This window comes from Oreochromis niloticus, linkage group LG11 (assembly GCF_001858045.2).
Source record: "Oreochromis niloticus isolate F11D_XX linkage group LG11, O_niloticus_UMD_NMBU, whole genome shotgun sequence".
Taxonomy (NCBI): domain Eukaryota; kingdom Metazoa; phylum Chordata; class Actinopteri; order Cichliformes; family Cichlidae; genus Oreochromis; species Oreochromis niloticus.
In genome coordinates this window covers 18,699,884-18,723,171 of record NC_031976.2, presented here as the reverse complement: position 1 = coordinate 18,723,171, position 23,288 = coordinate 18,699,884, and the positions used below count along the sequence as shown (strand labels likewise).

At 38.5% G+C, this 23,288-nt stretch overlaps 3 protein-coding genes across 12 annotated transcripts in view; 1 reads left to right on the top strand and 2 right to left on the bottom strand.

Moving 5' to 3' along the window:
- Positions 1-4,148: 4,148 nt before the first annotated feature.
- pals2a (protein associated with LIN7 2, MAGUK p55 family member a) lies at positions 4,149-14,460 on the top strand. 7 transcript variants are annotated; one of them, XR_002063854.2, is made up of 15 exons: positions 4,150-4,328; positions 5,505-5,589; positions 6,110-6,233; positions 6,953-7,071; positions 9,323-9,475; positions 9,884-10,033; positions 10,250-10,477; positions 11,450-11,581; positions 12,206-12,308; positions 12,427-12,498; positions 12,591-12,752; positions 12,857-13,059; positions 13,140-13,268; positions 13,386-13,645; positions 14,275-14,460. XR_002063854.2 is itself a non-coding variant. In XM_019365040.2 (14 exons), exons 3-14 carry the CDS (start codon positions 6,203-6,205, stop codon positions 13,560-13,562), a joined length of 1,659 nt encoding a protein of 552 aa, XP_019220585.1. In that variant the 5' UTR covers positions 4,149-4,328; positions 5,478-5,589; positions 6,110-6,202. The 7 variants fall into 7 exon arrangements, 6 of the variants coding, with proteins under 6 accessions (XP_019220585.1, XP_019220584.1, XP_019220586.1 ...); XM_019365040.2 differs by lacking the exon at positions 14,275-14,460 and having other exon boundaries at positions 4,149-4,328; positions 5,478-5,589; positions 13,386-13,562; XM_019365039.2 differs by having other exon boundaries at positions 13,386-14,460.
- An 829-nt stretch (positions 14,461-15,289) lies between these two features.
- On the bottom strand, positions 15,290-20,958 carry gsdmeb (gasdermin Eb). The gene is made up of 10 exons (XM_003454439.5): positions 20,835-20,958; positions 20,315-20,544; positions 20,014-20,206; positions 19,600-19,774; positions 18,162-18,282; positions 17,853-17,978; positions 16,333-16,460; positions 16,041-16,215; positions 15,832-15,905; positions 15,290-15,728 (listed from the first exon to the last, which is right to left on the bottom strand). Exons 2-10 carry the CDS (start codon positions 20,517-20,519, stop codon positions 15,501-15,503), a joined length of 1,425 nt encoding a protein of 474 aa, XP_003454487.2. The 5' UTR covers positions 20,520-20,544; positions 20,835-20,958; the 3' UTR covers positions 15,290-15,500.
- A 1,379-nt stretch (positions 20,959-22,337) lies between these two features.
- osbpl3b (oxysterol binding protein-like 3b) overlaps positions 22,338-23,288 on the bottom strand; it is a 34,818-nt gene continuing 33,867 nt past the window's right edge. For all 4 annotated transcript variants that reach the window (XM_005472438.4, XM_005472437.4, XM_005472439.4 and 1 more), the window contains one exon: positions 22,338-23,272. In XM_005472438.4, coding sequence (XP_005472495.1) covers positions 23,176-23,272 — 97 coding nt within the window. In that variant the 3' untranslated portion in view covers positions 22,338-23,175. The remainder of the gene's footprint in view (positions 23,273-23,288) is intronic.

Genomic DNA, 23,288 nt, shown 5'->3' with positions numbered 1-23,288 from the left:
GACTCTCTGTGCTTTATCCACCTGGCCCTCATTTGTCATCACGGTACCTGATGTCACAGTCCGTAAAAGGCGTTCTGCATCAAGTGCAAATGTGCTTACAAAGATTCTGAGAGTATTTGTAAAAAGTAAATAAATAAATAGTTTTGAGCTTCTTGTACCCCAACGCCTGTGTCCGGTGATGACAATGAGGTAACAGATTGATGCCTGGTTGGGAGCTCCTGTGAACATAGACCCTGCCACAGCAGTCAGTTGGTGTCTGCTCCAAGCATGCCAAGTTTGACTGATCTGATCAGCATAGTGTTCTTCCCATAATCTCCACACTTTGACCTTACAATCAAACTGCTGTAGGCAGAATCTGGACTCTGCTGTTGTAATGTAACTTCAACTTGTGTTGAAGCAACTTGGAGTTACATTTATTTCTACATTTTTTTCTTGCTTATTTCATCAACACTACCAGCATGTTTATACAGGTAAAGAGCATAGGTATATAGTACGACTTTTTATATTACCCTGTCTGCAGTCCAGACCTGTTAACCACTGAAAACATTATAAAACTAAAATGAAATGGTTGTATACCTTGTTATGTATGTTTTGGAGCATTTTTCCAGACAGATTCATACTTGAACAGTGAACCTGATCACTTGGCAGTGATACTCAGTGCTATAAAAATCGCAGTATTAACATGTAAATGCTTTCTATGAATAACAATGTCATTTTGTTTTACAGCATCTGAATATTTTATCTGTAATATGAGGCTGAAAAGGTTTTTTGTTTGTGTGTAGCCTACGTTACCAGCAAAGACTTGTGCTGTGGCTTTGGAGTGCAGCGCTCATGTGACTGCCACAGAACAGCAACGATTTACTGCCAAATTTTTGTTGAGTGCCCTTCTAAGAAAATAGTTGCCATTAAAGTTGTCTTATCATTTCGGTGCTGAAAGCTTTTTGTGCCCTCTATCAACTGAAATTGAAGGTTTAAGGATTTTTTGTGATTTCCTGCCCTTTCTTGTATGATTTTGAGTAATTTAGAGCTATGCTTGCTCGTTTGGCTGAAATTGCTGCAGTTATTGTCTTAAGACAGCTGCCTGTCATTCAGTAGTGTTTAATTTGGACTTAAAGATGAGATGCATGAAGCAGTTTTAAAAGGCCATAAAATCAAAGGATTTAACATATACTGATGAGTTTGGAACTTTTGGTAACCGTTTAAAGGCTTTGACTAGGCTGCTCTTGTGTAATTTGCACACAATACACAATTGTGTGATAGCAAGGAGCACGAATGCCTGTTCTTTTATTTCCAGCAGCTTTTCATATTTTTGAGATGGTTAATGCACAATTTCATGAGTTAATTTTGTTTCCTGATGAGCCACAAATTCTTTTGAGCTGCATCAGTCAAGGTATCCGGCATTTCAAAAAAAATAATAAAATTAAAAAATCAAATCAAACATGTGGAGCTTCCTGCTGTATCAGCCCCTTGTGATTAAGTAGTTTGAGTAGACTTTGCATTCTCTATGAAGTGAACTTAATGCACATCTTTCATTTTTCAGCTTAATGTGAAAACCATGGCCATCTTAAGTTACACATCATCAGTTTCATTAAAACATATCATGCTGCTTTTGGTCTTAAGTAGATTTTCTACATTAATAAAACTTTTAGCCTTCATCTCCACTCATCAGTACTTTTCCATGATAACTAAACCAAAGAAAAGTTTGCTTTAATCAGGTGTACTCTTATCACTTATTTAGACCTTAATTTTTTTTAAACATAGAAAACAAAGCCATTAGGGGAAACAAAAATGATGAAGACCTTTTGGGTTGTTCCAGATGAATTGGTCCTGTTGTAGAACACAAATTTCTTTAGCATGTTAGTGATGTACTTAATTTAAATTTATAAACAAACAAAGGTTGTGAGTTTTTTTTCTGAAATAATGCCATTTTTTGTTTCACTGCTTTGCTACTTTGAGCTTAAATAATGCAACCATAGATATTTCTCAGGAGTAGCCTAAAAGAATGGAATTACCCCCCACCCCTCCCCACATGGCACAAGCTGTATAAAACATGGGCAATGTAGGGAATCAGACAGACGTGCCTTGAACAGCAGGAAAAGCAACTACAGCAGAACTAAAGTGTAAGCAAAATCTTTATTTGTAACAATTTAATGGAGAGGCTTGCTTTTTAAATTTAAAGTCAGCATGTCTTTACAGATTTGACTGCCTTTATGTTTCATGAACATGGTCACTCTATTGCAGAGCTCTTTTTCTAATTTTGCCGTGAATTGCTGGATTTGTGTTTTTGTTTTTTTTACTCTGTATTTTCCCTGTGATCTAGGACGTGTTCCAACGCTGTGATGTCGCTGAGTATTCTGGCTCTCTGCCTGCTGGTTTGTATTCACTCTGGCATAAATGCATACCCAGCCAAACCTGCCAGTCCACGGCAAGGCGCGCCACCTGAGGAGCTTGCCAAATATTATTCTGCACTAAGACACTACATCAACCTCATAACAAGACAGAGGTTAGTTTTTTACTTCTATATTATTAAGTCCACCTTGACCCTATATGGAAAAAAATATTGATTAATTGCTGATATCTTCTTTATGCACAGGTATGGGAAACGAGACAGTCCTGATACTGTATTTTCTGATGTGCTAGTGAGGGAGAGCACAGAAAGTGTTCCAGGATCCAGCTATATCAGGTAAATGTATTTACCCCATTATCTCTCTATTAAACTACCACATATATATTCTTGTATATTATATATTCTTCATTGGACTGAATATTACTTGAGTCTGATTAGGAAGAGGGATACATTATGCATATATTTTAATGTGTTTTCCAGAAACTAAATTTCTAATTATTATGTTTTTAATGTGTTTCTGTAGGTATGATGGGCTGCCATTATGGTGATGCTGCTAGAGCTGTTACATCCAGGTTGACTTTACCATAACGCTGCCACTATGACGTCTTTTACTGCCATGAATTTAACTTGTGTTGCATGGAATAAACACTGTGTAAAGAAACTACTTTAAACTGTTCGTGTTATTGCCACTGCTGCACTGTGACATGTTGCTAGATAGTACAAGTGTGTCTTATGTGGTGAAAAGAGCTTATCTGGTGAACAGTGTTTTCTGTGTCATTCACTGATGGAGTAACACTGCACTCTGATGGTGAGCTGACATCTAAGCATTTTGAGGTTTTTCTTAAGTGGGGCAAATAGCTTTTAAAACATGTCTGCTGCAAGTGTCCTATTTAGGGGAAATGTAAAATAGAAATTAGTAATGTGAGTACATCAAAGTGTTCTTTTCAGCTTTACTTTTACCTCTTTTATCAAGCCTACTGAGATTTACCTGCACCCTAACTCACAACAGATTAACACTTTAATCTCATCAAGTGACCTGGATACATAAAAGCAAATCATGCAATGCTATGGTAGTCTCTGTGTAAATGTGCCTTGAGAGAAAATGTCACTTTTTATGGATGTTGGTGGTGCAGATGAGGTTATTTGTTGCCAGATATGGGAACAATTATTACAGGAATCAAAGATGGCAGTGAGGCTTACAGTATCTCTTGGGGTAAGCGTATCCTTCAAGTTTAGTTCTTAGCTGTGCTGTTTGCTATGCAATATGAGCTGTCATCATTGTGCATGCTTTTCTGGAGTCAGCAGAGAAACTAATTTGTATATAAGGTAAGAAATTCAGTCAACTTGTTTTTAAAGACTATTTGGTTACTTTTTAACTTCAGATCTAAGGCTGAGAATTGAAAATTCCCCCCTCCTCCACACACACTCACTCACAAAGTAGATCAGGAATCACTACACGAAATACATAAAGGACGAGACCTATAAACCAATTCAGTAATGGATGAATGATTCAATATTCATCCCTATTCATAAGAACTATGAAAAAGCACAATAGCTGGTCAAAAGGCAACTGTATATTTTAATTTACAGTACTCGCATATTTAATTCAACAAAGTACTGTTTTTAAATACATTTAGTCAAAAACTAAACAAAAAATACATTAAGAGGGTCATAAAAATCTGATGATCTTACTTTCATACATAAACATTTACTCTACTTAATATTCTTTACCGTTATTTAATTTAGCGTAACAGTAAGTGATATGAGAAGACTGCGGGTTTTCACTGCTCTAGATATAACTTCAACGGCACTGGATGACATTAGCAGTGCGTGAGTGGACTGGGAACTGAGAGCAGGGGCGCTCGCAGGCACGCACTCTGAAAACGCAGTAACAACTTATTCGTGCGCGAATGATCGGCGAATTATAAAACTCCGGAATAAAGAAAAGCATGAAAGCGTGACTGGATACTGATTTAACTGGGTAAAGTATATTTCATTCATTCATTTATGTGAGGCTATGTAACGGTACGGGACCTATTAGTTTCTCGGATTTCAGTGTGCCACTGGCTAATGTTAAGTAGCTACTGTGAGCCACATATTACTATTAGCTACTACAAAGCTAACTTGAGCTGATTTTACTTCTCTGCTGCTAGTGCCGATACTAATTGAGCGTTAACTACCGAAGCTAGCCTGTTTAAATTTTTCTGGCATGTCTGTTATTATGTATTATTAGTATTATTTGTCGGCCAAAAATATAACTTAGAGCGCACGCCACTCGTAGTTGCTAGTTAGCGTTGCTAATTCGCCCGCATATGAGATCCAAACGGACGCGGCACGAGCTCCGGTGTTAATGACAAGACGACCTGAGAGTAGAGACCTACGGTTTAGTTTATTTCAACCAGCAACTGGTCGTTGTACGTTAACGCCATAATTAGTATTCACGGCTTCTAGTTACCATTTTAGCTAAGCTACCTCACGTTGAAGTGGTTACACGTGCCCAGTGCGCGTGTAGCTTGACATCAGTTATTTTAACCGCTGCAGAGAACACATTTGTAAGTCACTCGTCCTGCCTGAGGTTTGGTGACAATTTCAGCTTCTTCTAAGAAATGCTACAGGAGTTTAAAAAAAGAAGAAATAAGAAGAGAGAACACGCTTATGAGAACAGCTGTGCTGTGTATAGGTTTTATTTTCCTTGAAGTAATGTTTAAACACAATATATTCTGCCCTACGTAGAATATATTGTGTATAATGCAAACGACACTTCTGGAAACAACTGAAAAATTTCATTGACAAGTAAAACGGCATATTTAAGTAATGTAAATAAAATGTACCAAAAACACGCGCCCCATACAAATTATAACTGTTTTACTACATGGTTTAATTTTGGATGAATTTAAATCGGAAAAAAATGTAGGTCCTTAATTTCACTTCTTTAAGCTTTAAAATAAAATTCCTCTTTAAATAGACAGTGGTCATGTGATCATCTTGGCCAATCACAATGACTACATTACAATAACACTGAATGGGCAGGAGAAGTGTGGACACCCTAAGGGTAGTGAGTTGCGTATTTATCATGATTTGCTTTTATTGATAGTTATAATGGTGTTTAAACCGTCTTGCTCAATTTCAGATTTTTCTCCCTCCATTCTCTCATTAGTCCAGAGGTACCAGATGAGTGTTTTTTAGAAAACAAGGGGCTCGGTGTTGGCCCGCTGCACTGATGATCTGAAATCAGTAACTAGGTGAGTTGTTGCCATGTTTTTTTATTTGTTTTAGGTCAGCATGGTTGTTTTGCTGCTTTGGTTGATATTGCATAGCTAGAATACAGTGTTTTGTTTATGATGTTTATACAGTTCACAATCTGTAGTCAAACAAGGCTGTCTGAGTCGACTATTTGTCTAACTCTGTATTGAGGGAGTTTTAGAGGGTTTTTTTCCTCACTCTGTTTGGAGAGCGTGTTTGCACAGAAAATCCCCAGGGCCCTCTCTGTGTGTGGCTGGCACAACCTTTAGCCAGAAGGATGGAAGACTCATCCTTTGTCATTCAATCACCCTCTTTGTCATCCCCTTAATTCATGAGTGCCCTTTGTGCTAACATGCATAAAACACAAAGACCAACAAATGCTTTCTTTTCTAATTGCTCTCCGTTCTGCATCTGTTTATCACTCATATAGCAGTAAATGCAGGCTTGATTCTAATCATTGAAAAAGGCTTGTTTAGTGTGATACTATACTGACTCGAGTGGGTTTCCTACATCCTGCAGCTCTCCAGTTGCTCTGGTTTCTGTAAACAGCAATTGGGTGGCTTTTGACCGTGTTTAGGGAGTTTCACCATCCTGAGCTGTGGAATAATAAACATGACTGTGGCCAATGCAAAGTCTGGCTCAGGTAAGCTGTAAGAGACAAAGTCCCCACTAGCCTTTTGCACAGGAACTGCAGCAGTGTTGTTTACCATATTTGCCATTTAATTACCATTTGAATGGTACTGTGCCCACTTCTCAGAGATAGTTGTGTGGGGGTGCCTTTGGCTGCTTGTGAACAATTCCATTTGTTCCTTTTTATGGACAAAAATGTAGAAAAAAAGTATGTTTAATGCATGGTTCTCTTGATTAAAACGTTTCAGACTCATCTGTTCAGATTACACTTAAATTCTCTTGGCAGTGTTGTAGTCCTCGTATAAACAAAAGAGACTAAAAGACAAGTGTTTTTTATTGCAGCGTAGGGGGAAAATAAAGTAAAATAGAAGTAGAAGTAAAATAATAATAATAATAATAATTTGACCTGTGTCACTAGTCACTACAAGACAGAGCTGTTAGTGAAACAATTCCTTGGTGACCGTGCGTCCTTGTTGCTGTTGCAATGGAAATGAGGAATCTTCTTTGAATTGGCCCATTGATTCACTCCCCACTTGTTGTTCTTGCCTTGTCCATTCGTAGTATACTGAAATACTTTTCCACTGGCCCTGAATTTTAATTATATTCATTACTGCTGGTCACGAGGTTGGTTTTTCACTAGCATTTCTGCCTCTGTTTTCACATAGCAGTGCATTTTAGAGCTTAAAAGAAGTAAAGAGAGCAGTTGGCAAAAGTTTATCCATTCTTCTACAGCCATGCAACAGGTGCTGGAGAACCTGAGAGACCTGCCATCAGGCACAGGAGCTAAGGATATTGACCTCATCTTTCTCAGAGGGATAATGGAGAGCCCCATCGTCCGTTCCCTTGCTAAGGTATGTTGTGCACTCACTGATACTAATTCTGTTTGCTTGTTCTCCACTTCCTACAAACACATGCACAGATACATGTCGCCATAATCTCATCAGGTAGATTTTTCTGTTAGCTATAGGTGAAGTAGATTAGAAGTCTGTGTAGGACAGAGGAAGTAAATTGCAGCTAGTGTTTTCTCATGTGTGGAGATGGTAGAAATGGGGAATGCATGATTTATGTGCAAGAGTTCTAGTCACATGAACTGATAACTTGTTGTATGCCTTTTTCTAGTTTCCACATTTAAGTTAGTTACCAGAAATCTAGCCACTGCAATCTGATACCTTTTCTGTCATCAGAAGAGTAAAACACAAAGGTCTACTCTGTGCAGGGCTTTTTTGTATTTTTATTTTTATTTAATCACCACAAATTCATGTTGAAACTTAAGTAAAACAGAAAACCTCTTAAAATTAGATCAATCAGTTTGGCACACAAATAAAGAGGCTGACAGCATGAAGAACAAATGGCTTACATAATATCCTGAAAAAAATATCTCCAGTGCAGATTGAGGTCATCAGGTTTAACTGCCATAACTATAAATAGATAGCTTTTTATAGAAAACTGGCCACAAAGAGAAACTCTTGTCTTTATTTCTTAACAAGAGTTTGTAGCTTTAAAAAAAACGAAAAAACACTATTTTACACAGATGGCCCATTTATCATGTTACTTTATATTCTGCTCTTAATTTTCCTTCATTCTTCTGCATATCACAGTGATAGTTTAACAGAAACAAAGCCCACTTTGTTCTTGGTGTAGGTGGTAAATTAATTCACTGTGAGTTTTTGTGTTATTGAGTTGTCAAAAATGTTTGGATATATTAAAATTAAATAAAAATATCAGCAAGTGGGTTTTATGAATACCTGCTGTTGTAGCCAATGCAATTATGAATTAAAGTGACGGGTAGAGCAGGGCGATATGACCAAAAATATTTATCACGATATACATTTGAAAATTTGCGATAACGATATAACTGACGATATAATTGACACTAGACAAAATACTTTACAACGCCACAACTTTATTAGTGCAAAAAACCCCATCAATGTATTTTCACTTAAACAAGCAGCTGTTTTTTATTTGCATTAAAGTTATATAAAAATGTAACAGTGCAAATTCCTTGCGGACAGTTTAACCAAAAGGCATTTCCAGTGGAAACTGGCCGACATATCCTCAGCATAACCATGTATAATATCCACAAAACTTAAAAAGAGGTTATACACACACAATATGGTAATATTATGTTGAAGCACAGTACGTATCACTCCGCGAGGCACCCGCCTACGATAGCCGTAATGCTCCGACAATCCATCAAGCGGTGTGGGTTTGTACCTTAGCAAAGTCGTACTAAAACATTTGACAGATTTTCGAGCGCCGTGTACCACATAAAATCGTTTCGAGGTCAGTAAACACAACCAGAATTCATACATAGGGCACACGGGATTATAAGGGGCACTGTCGATTTTCAGAAAAATCAAAGGATTGATTTTAAGTGTGCCGTATTTTCCAAACAACACGGTAATAACGACGGCCCGCTAGCATGCTCTACCAAAAATAGTGATTTGTTCTGTATCTGACGGACAAAAGCTAAACCAGTTCCACACCACTGAAGTTGCAGCATTTTTACAAACCAATTCTGGTTCATCCGTTTCATTTAACGATCCACTTTCGCTCTTCTCATTCTGCGTCGCCGCCATGTGCGTATGTAAACAAAGGCACTGCGCATGCGCGTTTTACCCACATTCTATCACGATATTTCATTTTCCTATCGTTGCCCAAAATTACACTGGTATTACCGTGAACGGTATGATATAGCCCAGCCCTAGTGACGGGTAGTGTTTTTGTCAGTAAGAAGCCTGTAACACTAACAGTCAATCAGACTCTGGCTGAGGAACAATAATGGCGTGGTCCATTCTTAATAACTTGCAGCCGCATGCTTTCATCCACAAAATATAGTCAAAAGTCCTAAAATCACAACCTTCACGCCACAGTTTTCAAACTTTTTAAATCCACTCAGTGGAACAAACAGGTCCACTGAGTGGATCTAAACGGCAATCTGGCTGGCAGAAATATAGAAAAAACGTCAAGTGGTAATTACAGCTTTGGGAATGTTATTATGCTATAAAATCACAGTTTGTAAGGCTAACGAAATTTGCCTCATGCTTGATACAAACATTGACTTGCTGTGTACACTCTTTTGGTGAACATGTCTGTGTTTAGGCACATGAGCGTCTGGAGGAAGTTGCGTTACAAGCCGTGCGGGATGATAATGTTCAGCTTGTCACTGAGATCTTGGATGCCCTTAACAATCTGACAGATAAGGATGCTGCCGCTGCTGAGCTTGTCAAAATCCTGCAGGAGCCACACTTTAAGGTACCTTAGGTTTTATTCAGTGGCGGGGTGGGGCTTTTTACTGGAGTGGAAATGGAAGCCAGAGCTGCTTCTCCAACCCCTACCTCATTTCTTATGATTTTCCTGTCTGCAAGCTTCACCTAACTAGTCTTGCTTTTTTACTCTCAACCAATTTGGTTGGGAGAGTATTGAGAGGATTCCTACGCACTGTTTGAGTAAATCCTATGACGTTTGTCTTCACTGTCTGTGACTGCTAGGGGGAGACTTATTTTTCAGTTAGTCTATTGGCAGTGCAGTTTGTCTTCATTTGTTCATAGTAATTCATCTAATGCATGTTGGAGTGCCAATAACTGTTGCAGTTTTTTCTCATTTTTCCAAGAAACTTATTGTTAAGTCCTTTCTGTGTATTTTTCTCTTCTTCTGTCTTAGTGTTTGATAGAAGCTCATGACAAAGTGGCTGCAAAGTGCTATGAAACATCACAGACTGCAGTTAACAGTAATTCCATGATGACAAGTTCACTGATGCCAGCTGATGCTGTCAGGATGATTGGCATCCAGAAGAAAGCTGGGGAACCACTGGTAAGTTAGGAGCCATGGGTTAACACGCCTGTTAAGCTGCAAAGAGTTTTTCACATGCCCTTTCACTGACCATCTGTTAGGATACAGTAACTCAGCCTTACATAGTTACTCATCATCTTTTAGAGGAACCTGGCTGACCAACGCATGAAACTGGCCTCCTCTATGATTTGTGAAGTGCGGATGTACAGTACTTTAATGACTCTTACTCTCTTTCAGGGGGTGACATTCCGCGCGGTGCGAGGAGAGATGGTGATAGCCCGGATCCTGCACGGAAGCTCAATTGACAGGCAAGGCATGCTGCACACAGGGGACATAATCCGAGAGGTCAATGGTCGAGAGGTCGGCAGCGACCCCCATGAGCTCCAGGAGCTGCTGAGGGACTGCAGTGGGAGTATTACACTCAAGGTCCTGCCAAGCTACAAAGACACACCACCACCTCCGCAGGTATGGAAAAAGGAGGTTTCATTTTTTGAATTCACCCGGAGGTGATTGATAATCTAAGTTTAGTTTTTCAGTCCCCACGACCCGGCCCTGGATGAGCAGACGAAAATGGGTGGATGGATGTTTAATTAATAAGTTGGATGCAAGATGAATTGCTTTTAATTACATTTGTCTTAGTTTTAGAGTTTTTCATCTAATATTAAGTTACTTTCAATCATATAAATGCACCTTAATATTTATTGTTGGTATTTGATTTGATTTGCAATAATATATTCTGAAATTGTGCTGTAAGAATAATATATTGATTGAGAGCTGAGTGATCTCTGAATGCCAGGTTCTTGAAAACTGAGCCCATGAAGGATCTATTAATAACACTCCACACACCAACTAGGACATACACCACTTTATTCAATGGAGCACATATAGCAGCTGACACTGAGAAGCCTTAGGTAAAATTACATCAGAAGGCTATTGGTACTTTGTACTCAGGACGATAAATTATCTACTGTTAGTAAGAGTAAAAATTTTTCTGCCTGTTCACACTTAAGAGTTGCGTGTGGTCCACCTCGTTCAGGCTTCTGACTTTGAGTTTTCCCAGCATGAGCTACAAAATGTAAAATGTGCAGGTTTTTGGAATTGTATTAATTTGATTTGGGTTTCTTATTTTAAAAAAGTAACCCCCCCCCCCCCCCCCATTGGTTAAATACCATATAATTTGCCAAAAGGCTAATGGGAGTTTGCAAGGCCAGTATCAGTGAATTTTGATGTTGAGCTCATATATCAGTGCGTCCCTATCCCTTACAAATCATAGGCTTAAGCGTGTGGAAAATGTGTACAAGGGAAAGAACAACGTTTACTTTCATATTGTATTTCAAAATCAAGAGTCATGAGACATATGTAGTTTTAATTAAGCTGCAAAAAAAAGTGTTTTAATGTCACAGTACAGATTTACACCTCACCTCTGTTAAATTGCAGGTTTATGTGAAGTCACACTTCAACTACAACCCAGCCACAGATAACCTGATCCCTTGTAAAGAGGCGGGTCTGGCCTTCTCCAGAGGGGATGTGCTTCATGTAGTCAACAAGGAAGACCCAAACTGGTGGCAGGTGAGTGTGCTCATATTATAGGAATTTATGCTTCAGGAGGAAAATCTGTGCTGTAGGTACACGCACGTAGGTGATCGCAAACCCCTCTAAAAGTCTATATGCATCTATAATAGAGCCTGACATGCATCTCTCTAGAAATGTAACTGCATGTTGCGTTGATGTTCCCCACATCTACTGTGATTGGCCTGTTTGACCTTTGATTCCACCAGGGTATTTTCAAATACTTTTTTGCTGCAGTTTTTGAACTTATCAGTGAGACATAACAATCATCACCTCAATATAAAGAGTAAGAACTATAGTAACAGTGTAAGATCATAGGATCAATATAAGGACTCACAAATGTCAGCAGTTCCATTGAGGGACACTGTCAGAATCGGAATGGGCGTGAGGGGAATGTACAAAGAAGTAGAAAAAATTGAGGGAGACATTTAAAAAACAAAAAAACAAATGACAAAAAATAGCAGGTTAACCAAGAGGGTAAAAAAGTTCCAGTGTTTTATGTTTTTTCTGTCATGGCTGCCACCAAATGTTTAAAAACAAGGATCCCATGGTAGTTAAAACATAATACATTACACACAATCATATAGTCTGAAGCATCTCTCAACTACTCTGACCTCTGTATAGGCACGGAAAGTTGTTGGTGGAGCCACTGGCCTCATCCCCAGTCAGGTGTTGGAGGAGAAGAGAAAAGCCTTTGTGAGGAGAGACTGGGACACTTCAGGTACAGGTTAGTACGACTTCCTGACCCTCTTTCCCACTATACCAGCTACTCTTGCATAGATTTAATGAAGGTTAGACTTCAGCACCAGCATGCGTAGCACTAATACTTTGTGCATTTGACTCAGGGATGCTCTGTGGGACTCTGACTGCAAAGAAAAAAAAGAAAAAAATGATGTACCTCACTACCAAGAATGCAGGTGTGTATTACCTGCAGTTTTAAGGCTTTCACGCTTTAATGTTCACATTTTTGAGTGGTGACACAGTACTGACTTTGTATTGCCTTCAACAGAGTTTGATCGTTACGAACTGCAGACCTATGAAGAGGTAGCCAGGATGCCCCCATTCCAGAGGAAAACGCTGGTTCTGATTGGAGCTCAGGGAGTTGGGAGGCGGAGCCTAAAGAACAGGCTTATTGTCGTGAATCCCCTGAGATATGGAACCACTGTCCCATGTGAGTGCGTGCATGTGTGAGACATAGACCTGAGACCACCGAAATGTTCACACTTAAGTCCCGCCAGGCCGCATGAAATGCCTTTTCTTACCTTCTACATTCAGTTACGTCACGCCGTCCCAGAGAAGAGGAGAAAGATGGGCAAAACTACTGTTTTGTAACACGGGAAGAGATGGAGAAGGACATCAAAGGGAGCCGCTATCTGGAGCACGGCGAGTACGATGGCAACCTTTATGGAACCAAGATCGACTCTATCCATGAAGTGGTGGCTGCCGGCCGTACCTGTATCCTAGATGTTAACCCTCAGGTCGGTCAAAGACTCACACACTCAATATCTGGATCTGCCTTTCCTAAAGCTTTGGTAGTGACATCCCATTTTATGCCCAGGCCCTGAAAGTGTTGAAGACTGCTGAGTTTATGCCGTTTGTGGTATTTATTGCTGCTCCTGAGCTGGACACACTAAGAGCTATGCACAAAGCTGTGGTAGATGCTGGACTTACTACCAAACTACTCACGGTAAGTTTTAAGATGATAAAATGTTCTTAAATATGATGGTGGGTTTTTACAGTGGTCGTCAGTCATGAATGGCTGTGGCTTCTTCTATAAATGGGCTTAATCCATTTTCTGTAACAGGAGAATGATTTAAAGAAGACTGTAGACGAGAGCGCCAGGATCCGCCGGGCATACAGCCACTACTTTGACCTGACTATTGTTAATGACAATCTGGACAAAGCCTTTGACAAGCTCCAGGAAGCAGTGGAGCAATTAATCATAGAGCCACAGTGGGTTCCAGTCAGCTGGGTCTACTGATATTTTACCCCCCACTGGAGAGAAGCTGCTGTTGGAGCTGCCAGGCTTAGGATAAAAGGGGATTCAACACTGCTGCACACAAAGTAAGTGTTGGACATCAAGCCTGTGTGAATTTGGTCTCACACAAAGTTGCATCAGAGTCACCTTAACCTGAATTGCCAGATTCCTTTCTAGCACACTATGCAATTCACAACACATAGGAAGTGTACTTATTTATTGGCAAGTATTTTTTAAATGCTATTTTATACTCAAATGGATTGGAAGAATACTGGCACTCGTGTCAGATGCTTTTGAAAGCAAACTCAGTTTTTAATATTACATCTGTATGTAAGATCAGTTAAGTTGTATTTATTCTACATAAAAATGAGGGCTCGCTCATTGAAAAGAATAATACCTCAGTGTTACAGTTTACAGTGCTTATGCGTCCAGTTTCTCATCTCATTCTGTCACTACAGACTTGTCATTCATGTAGAATAGTGTCATATATTTGAGACCTTTTTTCCTCCTGGAGGCAAACATTTAACTTCTCAGCCAAACTTAATGAATGGAAAACGATTTGCCAGTCACTGTATGAAGTTGTACAGGAAGAGAATTAATCCTGTAGTGTCTTTAACTCAAGCACGAAAGATGTTACATTAAATACTCTGACTCTGTGTCAGACATTTGGATCATGTGTTTCTGACTATTTGGTGCTGTGTTTGTGTTTTCAAAGAAAGACTTTCCACAGGACTCTCAAACAGGGTACTGCACCTCAGTGAACCATCCCTTTTGATGTGATATGTACTAAAATGTAACAGTTTTAAATAAAATTCATATTTACTTATAAAATTATATTTTACAAGATTTCACATAAGATGTATTTTCAGATGTCAAATAAATAACTGGTGTTTTCTAATGATCTAATGTGTGTTTCTTTAAGTAACTTGCCGACAAACATGCTACATTCAGGGGTACTGAAAATCAAAGGCGTATATGGCAGCAAATGACACAAAGTTTAAATGTACACAAGCCAGGGTGGTGCAGAATGAGGTTTGTGTTAAAGATCCTGAAGATGGATTTCACTGGAGAATTAGTAATTGATGTGAGAGTAAAAATAACCTGAAAAATAACTGCTTTAATATTGTCAAAGAATGTGGAGATCAGTCCACATTTGACAAACAATTATTGCTCAGAACAAGTGATTTGAGTTTAATCTTTGTGATGATGACACAATTATATATTGTTAATAAAATGTTGTTAATGATAATAATAATAATAATAAAAACCTATGGTGGTTTCAGAGACTAGGCATGTTTTTCCATGGGAATACCCAACATATAATCAGATCCAGGAGCATAATAGGTTTTGTCTATAGGGATATTACTGTAGGCTGTGCCCCTGAGATGACCATATATAGTTTATCCCTTCTTTCACTTAGATGTGAATTAAGTTGTAACAAATATGTAATCTCACATTCCAAGGCATGTATTCCGCACAGAGAGGCCCCAGCTGGGATTCAAACCCGAAACCTTGTCTGCTGTGAGAGGATTGTGCTAAGCGGCACACTGCCAATGATAGTTTTGTAATATAGTCCATGCTATTTTATACAATCAGACAACAGCTCAAAATCATTGTTTAATTGATGGAAACTGCCAAAGTTTAAAAAAAAAAAAAAGATACAATTTTGCACATTTATTCACATAAAAATCAAGTTACACTATTAATTCACATTCTTTTTTCCTTTTTTAAAAAAAACCCAAAAAACAGATTTAGTATCCAGATCAAGTATTCAGTATTTTTAGAATGACTTCTTGGTCATGTAGCACCAAAAAACATACACTTTTTTTTCCCCCCATTAAGATATTCTATTAAAAATAACAAAAATTATTATTTACACGTTTCCAATTACCTACTTCCACTGTGACACTTGTTTCTGGTGGCTGTAAAGTGGGTTTCAGTTCAAACACCCTGAGCTAATGAGGCAAGACTTTGAATGACGATACACAGGACCAGAGGAAGATTTCCTGGCTGCTTGTCTATTTCTGCCTTCACCATGTCCCCATTTCTTCGCAGGGACACATTACAGGTGGCAAACAGATGTTCGATCTTTTCATAGATGGCCTCTGTCAGTACAGATGACGCTTCGGTGCTCAGAGGCGACTCTCCATTTCTTGATGCACACTGCACCTGGAACAGGTGTTGAGAGATTCATAAGGGGCAGCTGACTTAATGTGTAATGTTTAATTTACAAAGAAACACCTGCATAACATGTTGTTGAGGATTTACTAACCAGTAGCTCCAAGATCCCCAACACTGCAGGGCTGCAGCACATTCCCAACGCAGCAAGACAATCATTAGTCATCTCTGAAAGACAAAACACAGACGCATGATGAAAAGGAACCTGCGTTAAGTTTTTTAGTGGGAACACTAGGTACTAGGTCACTCTAGTATGAGAAAAGAAATACACAATTAAAGACTGTAGAGTACAACTTTTCTCACCATCCAATGCACTGATTAAGAGGTGAAGGGCTTTGAGAAGCGATGTGGATCGGCTTGGTTCCTCTTGACTAGACTGCTCTAAAAGATCCAGAATTGCCTGGACATTCTGTTTTTGACATGCTGTTGTTTTAAAGTCACCCAAGGCAGATCCCTTATCCATGCACATCTGCTCTAGCTGAGACAGAGAAGGAGACAGGTTACACTTTAAACATAACATAACCGAATTTCATTATGTCCATTTTCTTTTAGTGAATGTGCAGTGCCAGTGCCTAGACCTCTCTGTCCCTCTTACCACATCCTGAAGTGCACTAATCGTTATTTGGTCCTGCAAAAGTTTTGTAATCTGCTGTAGCAGAGCGGACCTGGTGGATGCCGGAAGAGCTGAAAGCAGCTGGAAATGATTGCTCAGTTGATCTAGTTCTGAAGACAGAAAAATAAGGACAGTTTGTCATTCACTGTCAAAGATAAAACATTCTCCTGGAGCACGTTAAAAAGGTTAACTTAGATTATAGCAAGAACAGCATGCTGATGTAAACCACTAAAATATCTAGAACCTAATAAAACACTGCATGTGTATATACATGCTATTTTAAAAAATGTCAATACACATATGCATGCTGTGGCCAGTAAAAGACTGAGTGAATGCAAAACTATTATCTTGGCTTATTCCAAGCAGGTTAAGTCCTGATTTAAAATTCCACCTAATAAAATCATACAGTCAGTAAATAACTTCCATAGCAAACTAAAGAGTAAACTGTACTGCCTGTTAACATAGGTCAAAACTGTGTTTACAAATACGTTTAACACCCTTCTGATAAGATGCAGCAAGGTCTCTTATCTTTCGAGACCCTTTGACTTGTATACAGCAGAGGTGTGGTGCTGCTGGAGCGCAACACAGAAAAAGCAAATGCCATTTTTTGCCAAAGAGCCAAAGGATCTGCATTAACAAAAATATGTCTATGAAAGTGGATAATCTACTAACCGTGTGCTGATTTATATACAAATATGTAGTCGGTTCATTTCAATAACTACATGCCTAGAGCAGCGCAAATTAGTGGCTGAAAAACAAGCACACCCAATGAGGGAGTGTGATGGAGCGAGTGGTGTCACTGTGTAGAGGAACACAAAACCCGTTATAGTCAAATCCTGATTCATACTTGTGTTAATGAAAATATTACTGTGGACATGAATAAAGCTACAGGTAAAGGTAATTTCTTGTAGGCTGTGTGAGGCTGCTGGTACTTCTTAAAGTCAATACTACATATTTTAAGATTCTGGCATTAATCAAAAGGAAACTATATGAAAATAACTGTGTGTGCACTGCTGAGAAAAAACATGCAGAGATTTTTTAATTATGTACCGAGCTTCATGTAGAAATGTGACTAAAAGCCTGAAACCCAGTTCTAATAACATTCCCCTCGTTCCCAATAAATGAACGCTCCAACTATCAAAAATCCTCAAACCAAAGTAAGACATGCTTTTAACAGCATTAAATTTAGTGCTAAACTGTATGCCACAAGACCTTGTGAAGTATGATTGTATGTTTCTCCTTAAATTTTGTGCTATCAAGGGGAAGCTCCTATAAATATGTATAGGCAACAAGGCCACCAAAATATTCGTGTTCACACGTTTCAGCTGCAAAACTAACACTGCACCTCTTTATTAAATCCCAACGGTAGTCTTTTAATACTACTACTACTAATAATAATATTAGTAAAAATAATAATAACCTGTATTTTTATAGTGCTGCCTTCAATCATGTGTCTTTTTGCTGTAAAAGGTAAGAAATCTGAGGCAAAAACAGGGATTTACCTTGTTGAAGGCAGGTACTGTCAGATGAATGTGCAGGAGCTCCTGAAAAACACGGCTGGTCTTTCTTTATAGCGGGGCTATCAACTTTATCAAAGCCTCCATTGGTGTCTGACAATACACACAGCTCTGTGGAAAATGCACATGATGGTTCAAGGAGACAGAACATGGATACTTCCAACAATAGCCTAGAACTAATGATGTTGATCCTGCAATTATTAAATATAACTTTGAGTTTATCAGTTCTTGTTAAATTAACATGAAGTTACAATGTTAATTTAACAGAAACAAATACAATGAATGACTTCTCACCAAATTGTCCATCGTGTTTGATCTTTAGTTCTATAAGGCTATAGGCTATTGGAGTGTTGGTAGGAATCTCCATGGTAATGTCACTGTCATTGCCCAAGCTTGCGTTCTCCTTCAATAAAAACTGAAGAAACAGGAACACCGAATCAGAACGAATGGCAACAAAATTCACCCGTGAGTGTCACAAATATTACTCTGCTTTACAGAATTAATTAAAGATTCAATATTTCCTTTAAGGTTATATTGGAATTTAATATAAGATATAGTTTTAACTACAGTACTGTGCAAAGGTCTTGAGTTTTAGATCCAAGGAGTCACACTTTTTTGTGATTTTTTTAAAGTGGTCTTAGGCAACAGTTCTCCAGGCTTTTTGAATGTCTTTTGATAGTTTTTCTTTGGACACTGGCTGCTTTTTCACTCATTTTCAGTCCAATCCTTATACCTGACCCCTCAGAGGAATTTGATTTATTTATTTACTTTATTTTTTAAGCCACTTAACATTTACCTTTGAATCCATCTTTAATTAAAAAACCCTTTAATAACTTTGTTACTAACAGCCTGTTAAAGCACATAATCTGTTCCCATTTCATTGGTTAAATGTATGAAATATATCAAAGATAACACAATTTGACATACACAGGGTGATACCCAAAGAGCTATTTGTGGAAGGCTTGGCACATCTCAGTATGGTGTGCAGTGTCCTTAAAAAAATCTAAGGAAACTGGACCAGTGGAAGACAAAAAGCACTGGCCTCCTCAGAGCCCGGACATCGACATTATTGAAGCAGTGTGGGATCATCCTGACAGAAAACAGAAAAAAGGCAGCCAGCATTCAAGGAAGAGCCTCAAATGTCCTTCAAGAAGCCTGGAGAACTATTCCTGAACACTACATGGCAAGAATGCTTTCCTAATAGAATTCAGGATGTGTTGAAGAATAACGGTGGGCACACCAAATATCTCTGTTTTTACCTTATATATGGTATTTACATATACTTTTACACATGGTTCAGTAAATCAATGTGCTTATTTCCCTAGAAAAAAATAAAGACACAAAGGCTGTCTGAAGACCTTGGCACAGTACTGTATTTATTTAGAACATAAACAATAAATTCCCACTTCTGACTTCTGGAAATGAAGAGTTAAAACCAAGGATAAAGGACCCGAATTCTGAAGAGGAACCACAATGCAACCGTTTTATGCATAGTGGGCAAGATTTATTCCACTTCTTCTTATACTCTTCTGCTTTTAAAACGTACACACAAAGCTGGCACATGCAGATCTGAAACTCATCCGGGTAAAAGCAGCACATGTATTGCTCACCAGGCAACACGATCCATGAATTTTGTATTGTCAACTGAGTCAATCTTATTGACAACTTTAAAAACTGACCAAACCCTAAATACCAGCAACTATTAGGTGTGATACTAGGTTTGATATTGTACCTTAGTGATCTTGGGGCCACAGGTGCTCAGACTTCCTCCACACTGTCCTCCTTGCTGCACCTCCTCTATGACTGAACAGGGTTGGGTGGTTATAATACGATCCTTTACAATCCCAAATACCCGTCTTTGCTTCTCCTTTGTCTGCTGGATTAGACAGTGGGACATGTCCAGAACCCTAACACAAGAAAATGTGGTGAGTTTCACCAGGAATATTCTTGGAAACAAAATTTTATTGTGACTAATCCTACATCATTTTCTCTTGTGTTAATATTTAACCGGGAATCGTGTTTTGAGTGAAACTTTACAGCTGGACAAAGATCACTTATGCGATCTTTAACATACTGATCGTCAGGTGATGTTTAGCGTGTTTGAAACAACTTTACATGTGACACCAGGTACAGATCGTAAACCAACTTGTCTTTTAAGTCTCGCAGCAACTTCTGCATGTCCATCTCCTCTTTCTTCAAGCTTCCAAAAGATGACTGGAGTTTGGATGAGTCTTCACCCTGAAGTTTAACGCTGTATTTGGAAAAATTTGCATCCACAGTTCCCTGAATTTTGTCACTAAATGTCCCACTGTATTTGATGAAGTCTGTCTCAACCACAACTGCAAAAAGTAAATAAATATATAAAAAAAAAAAAATCAGATTTCTGTGACCTCAGGAGAGTAAATTGTGACACATGCGGGCATTTTCGTGCTGCTTTTGAGGTTTACCTGGATTTATGGGTGTGTCTCCTGTTAGTATATCATTGAGATTAAAATCAGTGGGAAGATATTTGGACTTTTGCCAGCACCAGAAACGCCTGCGCTTCACCACCACCGTCAGGAGAGCAATGGTGTCATTCAGGCTGGTCACCGGGATCAGGGACCCTTTATCTTCCACCTCCTCCACCAAGTTTCTGGTAGCCAGAGCAAACATCTCCCGGCTGGATAAAACCTGCGAGCTTTGAAAGCGAGAGCAGAGAGGGGAGGCGTTTACTACACAGCTACAGAAGACCTCACCCATGTGAGCTCCTCCTTAGGACTTACACAATAAACTTTCTACTTCAGCCACTGTACTCATTTCAAGCAAAAACATAGAAGACACCATACAGCTCTTCACATTTAAAACCTCCAGGCTGCACGACAACAATTAAAGCATCGGTTATTACGGAAACCGAAAGTTCATCGGTGCAGCAGTCACTGTAGATAAGACAAATATGCTAGTTTTTTATCTGGCTACTTTTCCACCTACCGCTTCCACGGAGTCCTCGCTTCAGTAGTGACCTGGTGGTCAGACTTTCACAGGAGTCAGTTCCTCTGTGGTAGCTCAGCCTGGTTTCCTGCACTCTTTGTTTTGGACAAAAGGCTCCGCCCTCTGCACGGTAAGAGAGGCCGAAACATATATGGCATATATGGTCTTTCTTCCTGTACGCTTACAATACAGCTTATAATAATAATAATAATAATAATAATAATAATAGTATTAATGATAATAATAATAATAATAATAATAATAGTGATAATAACAACAATTATAATGTCTCTTCTATATTTGCTTGTACTGGTAAATTGTCAACTGTATTTATGTAGGGACTATATATATAAAATAAAGAAATAACCTATTTTACAAGTATCTTAATTACACTGCATTGCTGTATCTGCTGCTCTGCATTATAATTTATTCAGTCCTATTTGACCAGTGATAATATCTTATAGGGCATTTTTGTAAAAACACATTATCAGTAGTCCGCTTTCATATGCATTTGTCGCCACCTAGCGGCTGTTTAAGATCAAACAGCAGTCTGATGAGCCCATGTTCTCTAGTGTGGATTAACAAACAAAACAAAGAAAAAGAATACAAACAAACTATACTATTAGATACTATACTATTATTATACTACTATATTATTAGAGTAAAATAAAAAAATAGAAAAAAAAGAGAATAGGTGGACTCAAGGAGCCCTTTTGTTTAACTTTTCAAACTATGAAAATGTTTTTTCGTGTCTTTGCTTCATTAATTGTAAAAGTCATCAGCAAATTAACCCTCTCATTTATCATATTGTAGGATGTCAAAAATGCAGACAGGCTCTAAGGATCACTAGCTGCATTTTACTCTTTTCATCAACATGACTTTCTGCATTCCTGCATTCGTCATTTATAAATGATAACTTTTACTTGTTGCACGGCTCCATAATTGCTCATTAGCCTTGAACTCTGGTCATTGCTCAGTAGGATGGGCAAAAACAAGCCATAAACACGAACCGTCGTCAAACACATACAGCTGTTTCTAAAGTGACTGAAACAATTCACTCAACACTTGTGTAACGTAGCCACATATCTACTGTATACTGCAGGCTATTCATTGGAAAGCATCATGCACAGGTTTCCATTTAGATGAGGCTGAGATTTAACCCATAAAGCCAAGAAAATTATAAAGGGATGAAGTGCAGCCATGAGCAAAAATTATATAATTTAGCAGATGATCTTTTACCACAGTCCCATACCTAACCTTTAAGAGTTGATACTTGACTTAAAGAATATGTATAGTAATTGCTTTCATAGCTTCCTAAATGGCATTTTCGTGTGGCATTCCTGACCCGTCATGTTTAAAATTAATTACATTTTTCCTTTATGCACCAAAATTACATTCAGGCTATCTACCTACCAACTCATCATCTGAAGTGAGAGGGAATTATTTCAACTGTCCAGTTGCTTTCAGTGTTTTTGAACAAACTACCACAAAAGACTCAACAAAAAGAAAACAATCAGAAATTTTATTTGAGCTCATGGAGCATAGTTTTTGGACATTTCTTTTCTTCTTTTTTTTTGGTCCCACAGCCCAGGGTCCATATAGACAATGGTGTGCTGAATAAAGTGAAAAAGATATGACTGAGTTTGCTACAGCTGCTCATAGTTGCACAATCATTCACACATTCATAGCGAAAAGCAGTAATTACTCATAACTGACAGAAAAATTACTTCGGTAAGGATTCGGAGATAGCTTGCACAATATTTTGTTAGCAAGAATTCCTTACAAAACATAGACTTTTGCTTTTTTTTTTAAACATTTGGCAGGTACAACAAAATAAATTAAACGAGTTTGAGTACAACCATTAAGGCATCAGGCAGATGCAGAATAAATATCTGATGTTTACACTGAATCAGTGGCGTAGCGAGGCTAGTTCATCTCAGAGGTAGAGAATGTCCATGGTAAGACAACAACCAACATAACCAGTTGATCAGTACATTTTAAGCTAGTGTAGATAAACTATGAAACTCTTCTTCTCATCCTACATACCAAGGAGCTTTCCTTTTCTTAGTTTAAGTGGTTTAGCACAACATAATATGTGGAATGCAGGCAAAAAAATTAAATTGGCCTACTGCAAATTGAGCAACATTCTCATAATATGTTTGCATAAATGTGTTTATACAACTCAGATAAGCACTTGCTATTAAGGCAATAACTCTGATGAACTCCAGTACAGAATGTGGATGGTCAGAATGAGATACAGACATCACCAGAACCAGTCTGGATCACAAGTCACAGTAGAGGCTGTGCAGGTCCAAATGTTTGTATGATCTGCAGCGCATGGTCACCACAGTGTAGGAAAATCTACATGGGCAAAGCCAGGGTCTTTCCTCAGCTCCCAGTACGTGTTGTTGCTCACCCAGGTATCATCCTGTGCCTTCCTGTGGAGACAGAAAA